Source organism: Vulpes lagopus, chromosome 19 (assembly GCF_018345385.1).
Source record: "Vulpes lagopus strain Blue_001 chromosome 19, ASM1834538v1, whole genome shotgun sequence".
Taxonomy (NCBI): domain Eukaryota; kingdom Metazoa; phylum Chordata; class Mammalia; order Carnivora; family Canidae; genus Vulpes; species Vulpes lagopus.
The window spans coordinates 26,386,291-26,406,700 of record NC_054842.1 but is presented as its reverse complement, the minus strand read 5'-3'; the positions used below and the strand labels follow the sequence as shown (position 1 = coordinate 26,406,700).

Below are 20,410 nucleotides of genomic sequence, written 5' to 3'. Positions count from 1 at the left end.
ACTTTCTGCTCCTGGGTATCTGACTGGGCCTCACTCCTCTGGGTAGGAGTTCATGTGAATCTATTGCAAGTTGAAAGCCACTTTTTCTCATGGCGTCATCCCCTGAATGACAGCCGTGGTTTTGAGCAGCTCTCTTTTAGGCTGAATTAAGTCCTTCAAGACAGGTGGCCACTCAACTCTGTACACGTTAGAGTTGGATAATATTATGGTCCTTTCTTTGAGGAATCAGCTGAAATTTTAAACTGTAGGCACTGACCTAGTAGTGAGTCATGGGATTAATTTAGTGGGTCATGCACAGCGCTAATGAAACAAGGCAGAAGGTATCAGAGTCAGAAGGCATCACATGCAGCATGAGCAAGTTTGTTTCCTGAACCTTCTACTTCAGTTGTGTGTGTGAGTCCAAGGTGTGGCAGAGGCAGCTGACTGGCTGCCAGGTCTGGTCTCCCCTCCCACAGAATACGGGTGTCCCTAGGGAGGGGGTGCCTGCTAGCAGTGACTGTTCCAGATTCCCGCCTCTAGGCGGGGCCCCTGGCTGACTTGCTCTCACCAACGGACCGAGATTGAAAATGACTTTACTTCCAGGTCAAGGTGGCTGGTTCCTGGATCACTGTGTGGAGGAGAGCCACCCACCAGGAACCCTCACATTGCAGTTATGTGAGTGAGAAATGAACTTTTTTTTTCTCTTTTTCCTTTTCTTTTTTCTTTTTTTTAAGCTACTGACATCTTGGGGCCTGAGCTATAGAACTTAAGGTTACCCGGTGTAATATGCTGTAAAATGTTTTTCTTAATGTGGGTTATGATCAAAAAAGCTTTCAGAAAGTACCTGACCTAATCTAAACCCCTTTATTTTTCAGATGGAGAAATCAAGTATCAAACTGTGAGGGGCCCCTCCCCAAAGTCTTCAGAGTGAGCTGGGGCCAAACCTTGCCTAAGCAGGAGGATGAACACTGCATGGCCCGAGTGGCCTTTGTGTATTGCTTGATGGAGCAGAGCTGAGTGTTGTGGCTGCAGACTCCCGGGACAGTGCTCCGCCCACACCCACGCACGTCTGGGGGCATGGATCTGACCTTTGCGTTCTGCTGCGGACCTCTGCCCACAGCTGGGGACAGGAAGGCTGAACTCTGCGTGGCCTGCTGAACTAACTCTCACCTGGCTTCTGCTCAGGCTCTGTGGTTAACATCTCTGTGGCACACAAACAGACTTTCTCTGAAAGTCTGAGTTTCTCTGAATTTCTGAGGTACAGGATTCTGAGAAACCCAGCGGCAGCCTGGCCACCACCATCAGAGCACCTGGTGAGTCACCCACACACGCCCAGGAATGATACCTCCATGTCTTACCACACAGTGAGTTTGGGCCCTGGTACTGATGCTGATGGTGACCCAGGTGGGTGGGAGCACACAGAGGCTGCTGCGCTCCTGTATCCCACAGACCTGCAGAGCCTGGCCACCCTGGGGCTCGAGGCCACCTCAGCCCTGCGAGGCTTGGGCCCTCCCCATCACCTATCCCCAGGGGGTTATTGTAAGAGTTAATAATGCAAGTGGCAGCTGGACATAGGACCTGGCACTGACTTGATTCTACTTGCAGCAACCCCTGAGAGGTGACCAAGCTTGGCATTCTTGTTACAGGTAAGGAGATGGAGGTTCTCAGAGCTCACTGGTCACTCAAAGAACCCTCTCAATTGGTGGCGAGTGGGCTGGAGCCCTGGCATCTTGAGAGTTAAGATGGGCAGGGCTCAGGACACTGGGTCTGGTGACACTAAAGTCTCGTCTGAATGAATGTAAGTTGGCGAGGAGAGACACTTGCCTCCATCTCCCTCCAGTCTGTCAGAGCTGGCTCTGGCTTTTTCCCTACTGGGTAACATTTGTGGGAATGAAAGCAATGGATGGCAAAGAGGCTTAGGAAAAATCTAGGACAGGCTAGATCTCAAAATCTGGGGAGAAAGGAGTTCCCAGCCCCCCAACTCCTACACTCTGGGGCTCCTAGGATAATCTACTCATTTCCTTCCCCCCTTATCCCCATACACTGCTCTTGGGTCATCACCCACATCCAGTGGTCCAAGCTCAGTCACTGCAAGGAAAGTGTGGTCCTGCTGTGTCCCTATCCAGGGGGTAAAGGAATTGGACTTCCTGAAGAGTCTCTGCTACATCCCTCTCATCTGGAGTTATGCCCTTCGTTCACTCATCAAGGCAACACATTGAATAAGAAGGCAATGCCTATCTCCCCCACTGGACCCCAAGCTCCCTGAAGACAAGGATCTTATTTTTCTTGTTCACTGAACATCTTCAGCCCCTAGAGCATAGTAGGTGCTCAATAAATATGGGTGAATGAACTGCTAAAGCTCAGTCCCTCTTTTCAAGGAGGGAAATGCAAGTTCTGGGCTTGGAGGGCTGAGAAAGACGTACTGTCCCAAGGTGAGGGAGTTTAGAGGAAATGAGCCCTGCTAGTCAGGGTATCAGGGAAAGTTACCCCCTGCTGTAATATCACCACCCACCCCCAAACTTAGTGGCATAAAATAACAATGATTTTGTTTGCCCATGATTCTGTAATTTGGGAAGGTTCAGCTGGTATACCTTGTCTCTGCTCCATAGTGTCAACTGGGACCAAAGGATCCACTTCCTTTGGTGGCTCACTCTAAGTTGGCTGCTGGCTGTTGGTTTCACATAGGCCTCTCTGCAGAGCTGCTTGGGCTTTCTTGCACATGGTGACTAAGAGGGAGTATACCAAGAGACAGGAAGTAGAAGCTGCCTGTGTTTTTAAGGTCTGGGCCCAGAAACTGGCATTGCATGATGTCCACCATATTTTACTGGTTAAGAAGTCACAGAGCTAAGATTCAAGGGGCTCCTGATGGAAAGAATGTCAAAAAGTTTTGGGGCCATGCCTTAAAATAATCACAGAAGCCTTCCTGGAGGGGGAGTGAGCAGCTACAAACACTAAAGGTTTGAATGGTACCTGTAGCTCTCTTCCGTATGGCTGGAGCAGCCGTGGTTTCCTGCAGCACAGCTGAGGCCTTGTTCCAGCTACCCTGAAGAAGCCTCCAGGCAACGGGCATGACAAATTGTATTCTCCAGAAGTGGCCATAGCACTTCCTGTCTCACATGTGCTTCTAGAACGTGGTCTACTTCATCAACAATTGGAATCTATTTCCCTTCCCCTTGAAACCAGATGGACTTGTGACTACTTCACTGGATGACTGCCGAGCCTAAGTCCTAACAGGTCAGGTGACTTCCCCTTGGTGCTCAGTATGCTCCCCTCGCTCCACTCACTCACTCTTGGAACAGAGGCACTTGCTACAAGGAAGCCCAGGCCACGGGAAGAGGCCACCTGTCGGTGTTCCAACTGACAGCCCAAGGTAAGGTCCTAGCATCAACCGTCAGGCATCTAAGTGAGCCAAACTTCAGAGGATTCCAGCTCCCAGCCTTTGAGTTTTCTTCCACCTGAGGCCCCAGGCATCAGAGGCACCAGTGACAAACCATGTTCTGTCTGCATTCCTGACCCACACAGCTCCTAAGCATACCAAATGGTTACATCATACCAACCTTTGGGTCATTGGTCACACAGCCATAGTAACTGGCAGTGGGCAAAGTGAAAGAGAACACTGGGACCTCCCGAAAGCAGTTCCACGGCAGGAGTCGTCTGGTGGAACCCACCAGAGCAGTCTGGCCATTGAAGCTGGCTTCCACCAGGTATGCACTGCAGAGCAAGGGAGGCGTTTTGGACAGAGAAAACAGCTTGATGAAAGGGCCTAGCATGAGGCCAGTGGATAAGAGCACAGCCCTGCGGGGACGGGGTGGGTGGTGCAAGGGGCCACCTCTCAGCCTGAGCACTTGGAGGAGGCCCCTGGGTCAGCTCGGCTCTCAGGCGAGGAGGGCAGATGGGTAGGCAGAGGCACAAGGCCACTGGTCAGGCCCAGCGAGTAGGGACAAGGCCTCTGCTGTGGTGGGACGGGGGGCAAGCAGGCCTGACCAAGCCATGGGCCAGAGGTAGTGCTGGACCAGGGGCTCCTGACTGGCTGGATGTGGGGCGAGGAGCAAGGGTGCCACTGGAGGGGCAGTGTACGATGCTCTCCTTTTTACAGCATGGCCTTTGCCAGCTGTTCTTCCTCTGGGAAGATCCCCTGGGGAGGTGACATCTACAGCAGCCCCTTCCCCCTCCCCCTACACCCTGTGACATCTCCTCATTCCTCTGAGACATAGACACACAGGAGAGTTCTCGCTGCTGCTGCTGCTTCCTCACCTACGGCGGGGATGACATCAGGCCCTCAGGATCCTGATGGGCCAGAACTGACTGACGGGACAGCAGCGAGCCCACATTACAGCACGTGCCTGCTTGGTGGCTGTAAGTGCGCCCTCTACTCCAATCTTAGCTGGCAGAAGTGGGATGGCCTTCCCTCAGAGCCTTCCAGAGCCTCCCTAGCCGGAGGATTTCCCCTGGGCTCCCTTGGTCCTGAAACCTTTCCTGGTGTTCCTAGTACAGACAGGGGTCTCCTCCCGCTCTTTCCTGGCAATCTGGGGGCTCCGGTGTGGGTCAGCATCTGCGCAGCCTCACACTTGGAGGGCGTTGGGTGGAGTCTGCTGAACGAACAGTGGGCTGATGCTGGATGGATCCTCTGGGTCAGAATTAACCACCCGAGCCTCCACAGTCTGTCACCTTTTTGTGAGAAGGGTCCTTTCTCACAACAGATGTGCCTTTTAGGGTGCATTAAGGGTGTCTGTGTGTCACCAGAAATTAAGAGGCAAAGGGTGCTGTCTGTGACAGAGGCAAATTAGAAAATTAAAGCTGTCGGCCATGGGTACTGCTCACTTCGGGGAGTTGGAATGAGGGTAGGGCAGGGGGCAGCAGCCCCCTCAGAGGCAGCACCGGCCCTGCTGGGACTGGGGAGACCCCTCCTCTGCAGCAGGCACCTCTCTGCACAGCAGGTCTGCGAGGACAGAGGACCCACCTTGGCCACCTGCAGCCTCGTCCCGCTCACCCTTTGCCCTGGCTGATGGGGAGCCAGGGGCATGGCTTCTGTCTGGAGGAGCCCTGGAAGGAAGATGTGTAAGTGCGATTCCCCCAGAAGCCTGCCCTGAGACACGTGTAAGAGTGTGGCTCGGTTCAGCAAACACCATACGGGGGTGGGGAAGGGAGTCAGGAGAGGGAAGGCACCCAGCACCTGGACTTCAGCCTGCCCTCACCTCTCCTCAGCCCGTGGGGAGCAGCTCTCCCGGGAGCTGCTCCCATCTCGGGCCGAGATGCAGGCAGGGCAGGAGGGTGATCCAGCAGCCAGTAGTAGTCTTCCCAAGGGACACGGTGAGGCACCACCATCACCTGTGATAGTCTCCACTCCTGGCGGCCAGTGAGGGATGCCAGTGGTCGTCCCTGGTCCGGGGAAGTGGGAGCACCATCACCAGCATGAGCCCTTTGACAAGTGTGTCAGGCCCTCCAGCCTTTTCACGGCAGAACTGGTGGATAATAAAGTCCCTTCGGGGGAAGGGGTTGTGACTCACGGGAGGGACACAGGCCTAGGCTAGGGATGGGTCCAAGCACAAAGTCTGGCAGGGGCACAAAGGCACCACTGGCCTCATAGTTCTATGTAAGCTATAAGGATCCCTCTTACGCTTCCTGTTTGCCAGTTAAGACCTGGGAGTGCACTCCCCACTGCGGCCCTTCATCAGCTCCCATGCTGGCTGGAGTGAGATTAGCAGGACAAACCTGGTGTTGAGGGGAGGCGGCGGAGAGGGAGTGGCAAGCGGCTGCGGCCTTGCCCCCAACTGGCTTCTTGGACCAGTAGCAGGGCCCAAAGTGGGGAAGAGAGCCTGGCACGGTTCGACGTGAGACCTAGGTACCTGCCTCGCAGTGACGCGGGTGAGGCCGGGGTGGGGGGTCGGGGGTGCTGCTGGCCGCACCCTGGACAGGTCTCCTCTGGGTCAGGCCCGCTCAGCACCTTGCCCCGACCCCCGCTTGGAACAAGTCAGGCTACGTTCTCAGTTTCACATCAGTCTTTTATTATAACCGTACTGAATGGGATCGCTTTGCCAAAAGGGTAAGTCAGTGTGAGTAACAGCCTCAAGACGAACGAGAACAGAGCAACAGGATATGAATGGCACGACAGGGTATTCCATAAATCACATGAACTGTGCCGTCGTGAGACAAATTATGATGACAACTTCTACATCAAAGCGGTCTCCAGCCTGTTTACAGGAACTTTTTATTTCTTTTCAACACGATAACAAGAGAGCTTTAGAAAGTAACACAGGGGGAGCAGTAATGGCCTGCGAGAAGGAAGCCCGGCTCGCCAGGTGCTGCCCTTACTTCCTCCTGGCCTCGCCCCGCGGGCCCCCAGCACCCCTGCTCTGGACACACGGGAGGCGGGAGCGGCCACCCAGAGGGCCGTGTCCCCCCCCACACTCGGGTTCTGTAACAACCCCACGGGGCGGTTTCTTAATAAAAAGAGTAAATGTGAGTCAACTCTGGCAGGTGACCTATCATCGGCAGACAACATAACTGCCACCAAGTTTTAGGTTTGCTTTTCGTCCCTGACAAAGTGGAGGAATCGTACGTGTGGGTGGTGGGCAATCTGCCCCCAAGGACCGACGCACGGGACTGCGCTTGGTCGGATGCAGAGACGGCAGAGCGCAGGGAGGCCTGGGTTTACTTTTAGTCACACTCAATCTGCAGTGATATTCTTACCAGATTGCAGTTAGTGGTGAGCATTAGCAGGAGGCCATCTTTGGAAGAATAATCCAGTATAATTAAATGTTTAAAGTGTTATCCTGACCCCTGGGCATATACAAAAGGTAAGGCAAAGTCATGACGACTTTCTTTCTCTAATCTGTAGCTCTCAGACGCAATGTAGAGGTAAATTTTAACTCAAATTTCCAAACTGATTGGAGAGGAATGCATGAAACACAGGCACATGTATTAAAAAAGTGGATGACGATGAGAATTCATCTAAGCTTTACACATATAAAATATATTTAACTGTTAATAATCAAAACATGAGAGGGCTCCACTGATTATACTTGTTAAAGGAAAACAAAAAGGTTTCATATATTCAGGATTTTAAAAAAATGTGCATTTAAACGTTAAGTACCTGATAAAATAATAAAAAAAACATTCTTTAATAGCACTGTAACTAATAAAAATGCAAACGATGCTCAAGTATGCAGAATAAAAACAAGTTCATTCAAAAAGATTAAGAGTAATACAATTCTCAAACCCCCACGGACCTATGAGGATTTGAGGGTGGCACTGCCCACATCCCACCCACCCTCATGTTTCTTTCCTCTGAGGAGGGAGGGGCTTGTTGGGGACCACAGAAGCAACACCTCTGAGTGACCCCACTGGGTCTCACGTGGCACCAACATGGAAGCACAGAATGGAGGGACCCGGCCCCTTGTGTGCTGGAGCACTGGGAGATTTCTGGGACCACTAAACATCTAGCCACCTGCAGGGAAGGAGCCTAGAGCCTTGTCAGGGTGGCGGGTGTCTGGAGGCTACTGTGTGCCCGGTGACACTGGACTATCAGGACTCTAGCTCTCAGGGTGAAGGAACTGCTGAAAGTGAGCAGATGGCTGTGAACCACTGCCCAGGGACAGCCATCTCCATGGCCCTTTCCAGCTCGGGTCTTGGAGCCCTGGCGAGGGCAGCCCCACACTTCTCACCTTAGAACTGAAAACACTGACAACTTGCAGAGCCAGGTCATCTGAGAGAAAATAATGGCAACTGTGCGCAGTTGCAAGGCCAGTCACTGTAGGGGGGCCTAGGGAGCGAACAAAGTGTCCTCAAGGCGAGTGACACATACTTGGCAGTAACTAAGTCAGTGAGTCACCCCCAGGGCGTGCTGAGCAGACCACTCCATCAGGGAGCCAGGGAGCTCATCAGCAGGTCTTGGAGGAATCACGGAGAGCCCAGCAACCCTGTCACTTGAGCAAAAGCAGAGTTATTATTCATCTTCCATGCTCACGTGTTCACAGATTCTCCTGCTAGAGGCTGAGAGCAAACTGTAGAGCTAACTGGAACCTTCTGTGCAGCAGCTGACTCCGAGTCATCACTGCATTCTTGGAGAGCACATGGGGAATCAGGGTGTTATCAGACTGCGGAGAAATACACGGTTAGCAGGGGAAGGACTGTAAACGGTGTAAAGCCAAACTTAGCTTTCCCCTGGTTTGCATGAAAGCTTCCACTGCCCACAGGCCTTGCCGTCCTTAGAGGAGAAGCCCTGAGCGGAGCAGTGGTCACTGCAGGGCGGGGGCTGCCCCCAGGGGAGGTGAAAGGGCGCTCTGGAGCTCCTGTTAGAATGCCTGTTTGAGCAAAGCATGGGACAAGTGTCCTTTTCATGGCTTTTCTTCTCAAGGAGAGAAACCACTCCTGGGACTCTGTCCAGCATGATTCCATGAGCTGCCGACCAAAAGGGGGAAATCTCTATCATGTGCTGAAGCGTGTGAGAGCTGGTATTGCCCTGGCAGGGGGTGCCTGGGACACAGGGCGCAAGTGAACCCACGCCCTGCAGCTCCCGTGCCTGGCACCCGGTGAGGGAAGGGCTGTGCAGAAATCCTGCACCTTCCTGACATCTGGAGTGTTCTGTGGGAAGCCCTGCTCCCCCAGAAGGGACTCCTATTACTGTTACTTTAAGGCCAATGGGAGATCCTGACTCTGGATGGGAAGGAGCTTGGGTTTTTCCCTCTCCTTCTCAACTGACAGGTGACAGGTGTGTTCCAGCGCCAAAACTACAGAAACTCTACCAGAAAATTACTGAGAGATGTCTGTCCCACAGTCAAGGTCACATTTTCTCCAGGAAGTAATATTCTTATGACTTTTGAAATCAGTGCAGCAAAGACTGGCTTAATGTGACCTTGTTTTCTGGTTGTAAAAGATTCTAAAGGGTGAAATACAATCATCTGAGGAGGGACAGCGATGGCCAGAGTCCATCTGGCCCGAGGTTTGGAAGTATACTCTTTAACAAATGAAGAAATCTAGACCCCATCACACCTAAATAGAATTCCTAAGTTTAAACCCTGTTTCTAAAGATCACTGTAACTTTCTGAGAGGTCAGTGATGGGTTTTCTCCAGCCCTGGAATCCACCAGTTGTGGTCCATTCTGTTGTATTTGGCTCTGCTGTATGGCTTCCCAAAGGAGGAATTAAATAGGCTGAGATACAGATTTCCAGAGAGAAAGCCTTCTTGATATCAATTTTCCTATGCCTGATGGTCCGAGGGAGGGAAGATTTGAAACCAACTCTTCTTCCTTCTTCTAGTTATAACAGATGGGGTTGCCATACCTAATTCTTAACTGGGGAGAAGGGGACAGAGGAAAAGTGATTCTCATTTGGTTTGGTCTTTTTTTGACAGTGAGCCTGATACCGGATACTTAACCCCGGTCTACCTCAGACCGAAGGTGAGGTGGGATGCAGAAAGGGCCCAGAAAGCCCTGTATACATTTGGGGACCATCAGTCTGTGTGCTCTGTGGCCGTCTGCCTCTCTCTAGAGGGTTCCGATGGGTTGTACTAAGGCCACAGGCATGCTGAGAAAGAAGTGTTGGTTTCAGAGGGGTCTCCCGCTGAGGAAGCCTCAGTTGGGCCCTGGGGCTGTTGAGGGGGCGCCCAATCCCCACAGGAGAGACCAGGGGCCCTGTGGTCAGATGTCCAGGGGGCTCACAATAGTGAAGCCAGAGTCCTTGCTGTTGCTGCTGCTGTCATCGTCAGGGCTGGAGCTGGGGTTGCTGGAAGAAGCCGAGGCGGGGCCCATCAGAGGGTCGGAGAACACCAGAGGTGAACGGGCCAGGGGCTCACTTCTCCCACAGGTGCTGCGGAGGGTGCGAAGAGGCTGGGCCTGGCCTGAGAAGGACCCCTTGGCACTGCCCCCCTCATCTTCTTTGGAGACCAGGATGAAGTCGTCTGCACTCCCTCTGTCCATGTGTCCTGGTGTTTCTGAAGAGGCCTGTGAAGTACAGTCAGAAGAACAGTTGGATGAAAGAAGAATCCAGTGAAATGAGAGAACTAAGGAGCAACCCTGTGAGCTGGGAGCTTCCTGGAAGTTTAGGCCCTGTGCTCTTCCTTGGAAAGCTATGGTGTTTGATCTTGCTTCCCTGAAGCCGTTGGGACGTCCCAGTGCTGTGGGGCCAGTTCCTCTGAAGCTGGATGCTGGGTTCCCAGGGCAATAAAGTAAACATCCTACTTGGTAAATTAAGAGAGGCCGGCTCAGGAGGTAGGCGGCAGGCTGCACATGGAATCCCCACCAGCTGGGGCACCTGGGGGACAGATTCAGTTGGTTAAGTGTCTGCCTTTGGCTCATGTCATGATCTCAGGGTCCTGGGATCAAGCCCCACGTCAGGCTCCCTGTTCAGTGGAGAGTCTGCTTCTCTGGCTCCCTCTGCCCCTCCTCCTCCACTCATGCTCTCACTCTCTCTCTCAAATAAATAAAATCTTAAAAAAAAAAAAAGTGCCAGCTTCATGTGGCACCTTGCCATGCGAATCACTCATCTTCCTTGGACTTTCATTTTCTCACCTGTGAAATGGGGACAGGGACAGCCTCTCTGACCTAGCATGTGGCCACCATGCAGAGAGATGATGTGTGGACGTGCACAGGACTGGCTGTGAGCCCACATCTACAGTGATTCTACTACCTGCTTAAAGAGCTTCAGGAAGGCCCAGTGTAAGTGTCTCCTAACCAGCTCATCACGGGCATGGATTTAGGGGTCTCCTGGGACAATGGTGGTAAACATGAAAACCAGGAATAGCAACTGCAAATTAATGGCAAAAAACATATAGAGATAATGGTCTTACAATTATCTTTTCTTTCTTCTTAAGCAATTATGAGTAGTGTTTGTTTTTTAACTAAAGCAACAATGGCCACAATAGCCAAACTGTGGAAGGAGCCTCGGTGTCCATCGAAAGATGAATGGATAAAGAAGATGTGGTTTATGTATACAATGGAATATTACTCAGCCATTAGAAACGACAAATACCCACCATTTGCTTCAATGTGGATGGAACTGGAGGGTATTATGCTGAGTGCAGTAAGTCAATCGGAGAAGGACAAACAGTGTATGTTCTCATTCATTTGGGGAATATAAATAATAGTGAAAGGGAATAGAAGGGAAGGGAGAAGAAATGAATAGGAAATATCAGAAAGGGAGACAGAACATGAAGACTCCTAACTCTGGGAAACGAACTAGGGGTGGTGGAAGGGGAAGAGGGCGGGGAGTGGGGGTGAATGGGTGACGGGCACTGAGGGGGGCACTTGATGGGATGAGCACTGGGTGTTATTCTGTATGTTGGCAAATTGAACACCAATAAAAAATAAATTATTAAAAAAAAAACAAAAAATTAAAAATTAAAAAGGCTGACATCTATGAACACCAGTAAAGGGTTGGGTTAAACCCAGAGAAGCTCCTGAGTACCCTGGGACAGAAGAGGGACACTTGGACAGGTGTAAAGCTACAGTCTGACCAAGGATGTTCCAAAGCCAGCCTGACAGAAAAAGTGCTGACATAAGCTGACATGATGCCCACACCTGCTCAAGCACCCACCTGCCTACTCTCCCACAGCATGGGTAGGGACTGGCACCAAAGTCTGAAGTCTGACAAGATGTACAGAGCCTCCAGGCTGGAAGTGCCCCCTGGGTCCTCTAGCCTCCAGGCTGGTATGGCCTAGGCCACCTGTGGGCTATGAGAAGAGCCCGGACAGGTAGTTGGCAACACTTCCAAGGGCAATCTGGGCCTGCCAGTCTTCTCTCTGAACTACATGTTCTTGGTGTCATGGCGGGAGTGGGGTGCGGGGGTGGTGAGTGGCTAAATGATGGTTTGGGTGCCTCATCCTCTGACCATTCATCCACCTTTAAGATCTTTAATTGGGAGAAGAGAAACCGAATTAGCATGAAGATCACACTGCTGAAACAATAGGCCTTGAGGCTCTTCATCTCAAAATTTAAAGCTGTTTACATTCTAGCAACACATTAATGCTTACAAAACTGAAGAACTACACAGAACATGGCACTGTGGTAGAAGAGGACGTGATCATAACTGGCACCAAGGACAGTTTGGTAGACAAAGGCTGTGCCACCAGAAGGTGCACTCGGGCAGGGCTGTACCACCCTGCAGAGGCTGGCTTGTCCTCCCATGCATTTGCACATGGGGTACACAAAAGGCTGTGGGGGACCTCAGCTTCAACTTTCTACCTCCAAAGTGTGTACACTACTCCTAGGACTGCTGTCCTGAACTGTAAACTGTAAGGTGAAAACCTTCACTTCTCAGCCCATACAAGGTCTCTGGCTAAGAGTGCTGCTTGGTAGAGCTTATCTTAGTATGAAAATAAAAACGGCATGTACAGCAGGCCCTATTTCCAGAGTGGTGTCTCTAACACAGAAATACCATCATCACTTATTCTCCTTTAACTTACAGTGAATACATCACAAGATGCTGAAGAGGAGAAATATGTTACAAAGCCTGTGCCTGGAAGTAAAGATGGTTCCCACTGTCACTATTTCTAGGAAAGTATTGAAGTCAAGTTACAAATTCTGGGTAACCCCTCCGCTCCCCATTCCCAGATAAAATCATGGACCGACTCAAAGCACAGTACTGCAGATCATAAAACAAAGCCCATATCAGAAGTATGGTGGCTTGGCCAATGTCACAAAGCAAATGAAAAGATCTCCCTCTTCTGGACTCCTACCTAGAACTTTTTTCTAGACACAAAGATGCTTTCTTTCTAGATTTCCATACAGCCTTAGCTACTACCTGGTTCTATTTAGATCATTTTGGAAATTCCTAGGTCAATCCTCTCTTTTTGCCAAACACAAGATGTACTATACAATGAAAGAAGTTTTGGACCTGTCAGTCTTATCTAAAATTGGCCAGGACCACAATATACAGCACAACTCCCCCTAACCCTGCTAATCACCCTGCTTCATTTCTTACCCTGAGTCTTAGATCATGGAAGGTAGAAGCAGGTGAGCCCAACTACAGACCAGCTGTTCAACAGACACATTCTATAGTGATGGAAGTATTCTCCTTCTGTGCTAATACAGTAGCACCCGGCCACACATAGTTATTGAGTACTTGAAAGGTGGCTAGTGTGATGGAGGAACTGTATTTTTAACTTAATTCTATTTAATCTTAATGAGTTTGATTTTAAACAGACATGTGGTTACTGGCTACTGAATTTAGACAATGTAGCTATAGACCATACAGATAAAAATAGGGGCCCCAAGCCGCAGGGAGGCATATTAGTTAATACGGGCTGGCTGACTAGTGAGTCCAGGTCCTACAAGTCCTGGCTTCTACTGGCATAGATTTGAGTCAAGCTGAACAAAAACCTCCCAGAGGAGTATGTGAAGGAAAGACTCTTGGAGAGAGGGACAGAATGTGGCTCTCTTCACTCTACAGAAGACAATTTTGCACCTACCATTTTTAGAGCTGGACATAAGATTTGTCAAATGGAAAAAAAAGTATTAGTCACATCCCCACCAACATGCCAGTAGGGAGCAGGGTACATGTATCTCCAAAGGAGCCCTTCTGAAGTTCCTGATGGGGAAGGGCACTAGCAGGGGGACCCTGAGCCACCTGCCCCAAGGCAGGTGAGCCTGGTCCTCTGTATTATTCTTCACACATAATTTAATGCTAAATCAAGAAAGCAAAAACATTTCTAAGTTAGAAATGAACTGTAGTACAACCTACCACAGACCCAACATTGTGGTGATTACATCTCCAGAAAATGTCACAAAAGCCTGCCTAGCACTGCCCCACCCTCAGGCCCTCCGTTTAACTGGAAGCTCCTGAGCGGAGGCTACATCCCATAACCCTGACTACCCAGGACCTGGCAGAGCAAAGACCCTCAGTTCCCATCTGGGAGGCTGGAGGGGAAAAGCCTTCAGAATCCCATTGGGTACCATGTTCCTATCCAGAGCCCATCCCTGTCCCCACAAGCAGTGAGAAAGTCAGCCAGCCAGCTCCGAGCCCTGTCCACCACCCAAGGCTTGGGAAAGATGGGGTCAAGACTTCCTCCCAGGGCTGGGGGGCTGTGTGGGTCTAGTCCAGATCCCTGGGTGCTACAGCCCAAAGCCCTGGACACTCAGCTTTCTGCAGGAGTTGCTGCTTCACCTGGGACTTCACTTGCCTTTCTTCCCCTGAACATGAGAGGAGAGCACTGCTTCCCTACTTTTCCCTTCCTCAGGTAAAACCTCTTTCAGGAGGACAGATTTTTTTTTTAATAAACTGCTAACACCGTCAAGAAAGAAGCCATGGCAGGAATGAGAAAAGAAGAGCCCTTTCCCCACTCTTCTCCTTTTCCACTTAGCCCTACACAGGAACAGAGATGCCCAAAAGGCAGCAGTGGGGTGTCTGGGCGAAGACTGGGTTGATTGTGTTTGAGAAGGACATGCAGAGGCAAAAGGCCTCTTGGATGCTGTACAGGAGTGCAGCACTGCCCGCCCAAGGGCATGTCCTATTTCATGTCACCTACATTTCATGGCTGGTGCACCCTCAGTATGCACATGGCGACAGGCAGGTTCTTACAGATATGAGAACCTGGAAAAACAATGGCAAAGTATAATCAAGAAGCTTTAAATTTAGCAAATTCAGCAGTGTTCTTGAAAGGTAATATTTCAGTAACATTTGTATACGTTCAACTAAAAAAAATCATGCTAGGGATCCCTGGGTGGCGCAGCAGGTTTGGCGCCTGCCTTTGGCCCAGGGCGCGATCCTGGAGACCCGGGATCGAGTCCCACGTCGGGCTCCCGGTGCATGGAGCCTGCTTCTCCCTCTGCCTGTGTCTCTGCCTCTCTCTCTCTCTCTCTGTGACTATCATAAAAAAAAAAAAAAAAAAAAAAAGATTGCTTTGGCTATTCAGGATCTTTGTAGTTCTATAAAAATTAAAAAAAAAATCATGCTAAATTTTAGAATAAAATTCTTTTTTTTTTTTAAATTTTTATTTATTTATGATAGTCACACAGAGAGAGAGAGAGAGAGGCAGAGACACAGGCAGAGGGAGAAGCAGGCTCCATGCACCGGGAGCACGACGCGGGACTCGATCCCGGGTCTCCAGGATCGCGCCCTGGGCCAAAGGCAGGCGCCAAACCGCTGCGCCACCCAGGGATCCCTAGAATAAAATTCTTAATTAAAAATGGTTGGGGAGGTGAGCCTAAGCTCAACAATATTTGAATAAAGAAATGATTACTGAACATCTAAACATCTAAACATCTGTTTAGGGAAGGAGAATCTGGAAGAACTAATTAAATTAAACTTGCAATGTTAATTCTCTGTGTGGTCAAACACGCAGACTAATGGCTCTGAAAACTTCTTTTTAAAGCTAGATGAAATTAACCACATAAGGTTCCCTCTTCTTGAAAAGTACTCTTAAAACTAAAGATATTCCCATTCTAAAATATTTTGTTTTTTTTTTTAATTGTAAAAAATAATCTACAAGCATCTGGATACTAGTTTTTGAAAAAAGAGCCTTAGATGAGGTTTTGGCAATGTTCATTTTTCAAGATGAAACTTCGTAAGCTATTAAAAAGTGTATTATTAGGAATTTTTAGTCCTATCAGATAAAGTATAGTGAGGAAACATGGTGGAGCTGGAAGCTTGCTGGATTGGGATAGGAGTTCTGAAAACATGATGCCTAGTGAATCTGTGTACCTCTTGGGCCTTCATTTTCTCACTGGTAAAATAAGCAGACAAGACTAAGTCAACGAGGAATTTCTTGGATCCTTTCTCACTGGAAAAATCTGTTTCTATGTTAGAATAAATTACACACAATGTCAGCACCTTGAGAGCAGAGGTCAGCAAACTATGGCCCATAAGCCAAAGCTGGTCTGTGGCCTCTTTCCATAGGACTCTCAAGCTGAGATCAGCTTACATATTTCTAAAGGTAATAAAAACAAACACACCAAATATAAAAACAAATATGTGACACAGACCATATGTGGCTTATGGATCCTAAAATATTTACTATCTGATCCTTTATGGAGAAAGTTTGCTGACCTCATTCCCTTAGAGGATGGACATTAATGAGAAGCCCTTCTCCATGAAGGCAGAAAAGGTTGTAGCCAAGTGAAGTCCACTAAGGACAGCATTAGGAAAGCACAAACAGTACTTCTTGTACTAATAGGGAATGCAGGCATCAGCTGGAGGCAGCCAACGGATAGCTGAGGCAGAGGTCTGACTTTCTAAGGCCACACAGCAGGCCTGGCAGGAGGTTCAGGCTAAAGCTGCTGCATACGGGTATGTATGTAGGTTGTACCTTGCACAAATCTATGAGTTAACAGTCTAATTATTATCATTGTGAATGGCCTCCCAGGGGGCACTGGAGGTACACAACTTGCACAGCTGTATAGGACCTCTGGTTCAGGCCACTGGTGGTATTTTATAGTTGAACTTTGCACACGGTAATTTGAAATGACTCTGGCAGTTTTTGTTATTCACAGCTTTGAAGAACTTATGTGAATGTGCTCCCATCAAGTTAATATGACATTGTTCACCAGAGCTCTTATACCTGCTTGGTGGTCCTAGGCATTTGGTCGCTCTGGCCCTGGTCTTGGCCACTGGAGCAGTAGTGGTCATCTGAGATGGTGATCTGTTCATTCTCCTCAGCTTCCAGCTGACTCTGGTTGAAACGCAGGGAACCTTTAAGAATGTCTTTGATCTAGTTTTCAAAAAAGAGGAAAATAAATGAAAGGATAAATTGTTTTGCAATGCTAGCAAAACCTCTAATACATTTAAACTAGACTTACTCACTGACCATCTTTTAATAGCATGGATATGAATATATTACCATAAGAAAGGAATTAACAGGAAAAAAAAGCCCCAACTCTATCAAAGCCATGGGCCAATTAATAATGACCAAGGAAAATTTCAGTCTTAATGGCTAGGTTCTCACAGGGTCAGCCTGGGAGCAGTTATCCTAGAGCAGAAAGTACAATTTGCCTACACACCCAGCCCTGCTGAACAGCCCTTAGCTCCCCAGTTGGCTACACCCAAGCCGAGCTGTTAATAACAAAGGCAGACATCTGAGAGCAGTATGCTCTTTTCGTTAACGTGTATGTTCCACTCAGCCCTCCAAGGGATGGGTAAATTTGGTCCTTGTGGGTCTGAGACCTGCTGTGAGTGGTGATGGAACTTGTGTTCCAAGGATAGCATATTCTATGGATGAAAAACTGAACATGCTGCTGGACCACACAATACCAGCTCTAGGTAAGGAATAATGGCTTTGGTAAGTGGAAGAAGCAAGGGTGGGAACAGAAAATTAGCTTGGGCTGCAAGCTAGTCAGACATAATCACTAGTAGGAGCAAGAGGTGTTAAGGAGGTGGTGATTCAGGTTGGGCTCTGCCTGGGAGGAAATGAGGGGCTGGTGCTAGTATCACGGTATGCCATGCCACAGGGTGCCCTCCCCAGCAGGCACTAAAAGAATGGCCAGATCAAATGCACATACCTGTTTTAATCCTGCCAGAGAAACCAGAATTTGATCTTCTTTTTCCAAATTTTCTTGTAATATCACATCTTGAATATTTACTGAAAATAGAAGAGTGACATTTTATAACTAATGCTGAGTATAACTTAACCTACCTATCACACCATAACTTGCTTGGAAATTTTTCCGTCCCATTTCATAGCAAGTATTTCCACCAAGGATGCTCTGTCCAAATGCAGATGAGGCAGGTATGCAGGAGAGGAGAAGAGAGAGCACTGAGCCCAGTACGCACAGCCTTTCCACCAATGAGACACGAATACATTCTTATGATGACAGATACGTCTTTACTTCCACAGGGAGACCAGGGCACATCCTGCTAACCTCTGATGTGAACAGCCTAGAGCATTCATCCAGCCTCTGGGAGGAAGCGGTTCAGCCTGGGCTTCCTACACTGTCTCATGGTTCAATGATGGTAACTCACCCCTCTCTCTCTGAAGACCAGGCCCTTCCAGGTAATGAAGTAATCAAGACACTGTCTTTAAAGATTTAAACAGTAAAGCATGTTGTCAGTTCAACAAAATGGTAAGAATAACCTTCTTCAACATAACATTCATCAACATTCTAGTGATTATGTCTGACTAGCTTGCAGCCCAAGCTAATTTTCTGTTCCCACCCTTGCTTCTTCCTCTTACCAAAGCCATGGACAAGCTCGTGGAGCTACATGGTGCCATCGGACAACAATGCCTATGGAATCAGCCTGACCTCACCTGGGGTCTTCACAGGAGTACTACTTCTCTAAGTCCTCTGGGAAGCTCACCCTCCACATGAGAAGTCCTTTATCCAGACCTGATCTGAGAGAACTAGCAAGTGAGCTATGACTGCCAGGCTCAGCACTACACTGAGCTTCCCACCAATAGGGTGAACACACAGTGGTCCTCAGCGCTCCCCCACCGCATGCCTGAGGGATACACACAGCCCCGGGAGTGGTGGGGTGTACTGAGCCCGGATTCTCAGGAGAGCTGAGGGGAAGGAAGCAGAGCCCTTTCCCTACCCTAGAGCGAGGCAGGAGAATGCAATGGTGGGGAGGACTAAAACACACTTTAAAAAAGATACCTCTACGCACACCAGTTGGAGAATCACTACAATAAGTAAGCTTACCTTCTATTAACGTCTCCTTTCCTATTTTGTGGCCTTGGATCACATCTTCTTATAGGGCCTTACAGATGCCCCACACTTAGTAATTCACTCAGTAAGTGTCCCAGTCTGAATGTGGGACTCCTCAATTCCATGCCTGGCCCCCTTCAGCCACCAGACCTGTGTATCACTCCCTGCTTGCTTACCCCCTGTCCTGCTGGTAGCAGCAGCAGAGTCAGCACACTCTCCTCCTGGCCTGCAGGCTCACATCCATGCAGACCGGCTTTTCCTCATTGTTCGACTCTGGTCCCATGTTGCCTCCTCATAGCAGCCTTCCCACCCATCTGGCCACTGCCTTGTCATCTCTTTCTCCTGTACATATTTCACTAGGCACTTGTCACCAGCTGGCATTAGCACATGCATTTGTGGGCTTATCTGTTGTCCATCTCTCCCAAGAGGGTATCAGCTTCAAGACTGTGTTGTTCAGGGGTATAGTCTCAGCGCTTAGAATGAGGCCTGGTGCATTTCAGGTATACAGTTAAGTAATAATGGACTCAACAAATGGGGGAAAACACTCCTGGAACTTGCATTTCTAAACACCACTATGGTAAATATTTCCAAAAGTATTTCCTGCAAAGGAAGAGGCAAAGACTGATACCATCGACATGAGCCTAGCCTGACAATCTGTTAGAATCTTCAACGAGAGTAAATCTCTAGACCACGCTGACAAGTCCTCTTTCATTCCACAGCAGAAAAACAGCAGCTTTTATTTATTCAGAAAACGTGACTGTAGTTTCTGGCTAATATAAAGGCCCGCTTCAAAACAAGAAAGCAAGATGAATGGGAATGGAATAATAGATATAATTAGAGAGTGAATGTTTTTGGTTTCCTTAAAAGCCTGTAACAATTTGTTCTCTCTCAACAAAAAAACAACACAGAATCTACTCAACAAGACATAAACGACAACCAACTGCAGGGAACTGACAAAAACCAGTTATATAGGTCTTTTAGAGGATTGCAAAGGTGGCTTTTGTTTTTATGACTGCTAGGGTTTTTAAGGCAGATGTCTGAGGGTCTCGGGCTGCCTGGGGCAGCATGGCAGTAGTAGCTGGGGAGTTTGGTGGGGTGGTGAGTTCTGCCCCACTGAGCTGCAAGGTGGGTCAGATTTCCCAGCCTCTGCTATGTAAATGGGGACAGCAGGGGAATAACTCCTGGACCCTGAAGGAAAGCTCACCTAATGGATGCAGGAACACTTGGGACATCTGGAAGAAGCATGGGGAGCTTCTTGAGTCCAAGGAGCTAATGGAGAGGAGGGCACTGGAGGCCATGCCCAACAAACCAGGATGGGGGCAAGGAAAAGAGGAAACATGCACAAACCAAATGTGCTGTATCCTGCTGCCATGATTCTATCTACACTTCCTGCCCACCCCTTTGACAGTTTGCTGTGGAACATATCCTGAAGCCAAAGATTTGGCCAAATTGCCTGGCTGCTGCCTCCAGTGTAATATGGGGCCCACAGTCAACAGCAACAAAGATCAAAGGCCTTTAGGGTCATGGGCTACAAGCTAACAGGGCAGTCAGTCAGTGACTCCAGTGGTGACAGAAGCTGGTAACTATGCAGGAATAGAGCTCTCCTTAGAGGCCAACAAAGACCCAGAGGGCACTCAGCAACCCTTCCTCAAATACCCAGGAAATATGAGCCATCCCAGCACCCAGACACCATCCTGGCAGGAAGAAGAGACAAAGTAGAGAAACTCTGTGGGCATTTGTTCAGATGAGATGGTTACTTGTAAGAGACCAAATTTAAGACCAATTGGCAAGTTTAAGCCTTGGACTGCCATTGGTGGGAATGGAACTTTAGAGTGAGACTTCTGTGTACCTGAGTTTAAA

General features: G+C 49.0%; 1 protein-coding gene and 1 long non-coding RNA gene across 12 annotated transcripts in view; one reads left to right on the top strand and one right to left on the bottom strand.

Moving 5' to 3' along the window:
* Nucleotides 1-342: 342 nt before the first annotated feature.
* On the top strand, nt 343-19,511 carry LOC121478631. Of its 5 annotated transcripts, none has more exons than XR_005984567.1 (5): nt 343-654; nt 855-1,292; nt 1,626-4,335; nt 4,917-5,037; nt 5,613-5,830. It is a non-coding gene; the product is annotated as an uncharacterized LOC121478631 (long non-coding RNA). The 5 variants fall into 5 exon arrangements; XR_005984566.1 differs by having other exon boundaries at nt 1,585-4,335; XR_005984568.1 differs by having other exon boundaries at nt 855-1,625; nt 3,163-4,335.
* The window catches only part of TBC1D5 (TBC1 domain family member 5), a 535,195-nt gene continuing 520,748 nt past the window's right edge, over nt 5,964-20,410 (bottom strand). For all 7 annotated transcript variants that reach the window (XM_041733756.1, XM_041733755.1, XM_041733751.1 and 4 more), the window contains 3 exons: nt 17,408-17,487; nt 16,471-16,620; nt 5,964-9,919 (listed from right to left, as the gene is read on the bottom strand). In XM_041733756.1, coding sequence (XP_041589690.1) covers nt 9,617-9,919; nt 16,471-16,620; nt 17,408-17,487 — 533 coding nt within the window. In that variant the 3' untranslated portion in view covers nt 5,964-9,616. The remainder of the gene's footprint in view (nt 9,920-16,470; nt 16,621-17,407; nt 17,488-20,410) is intronic.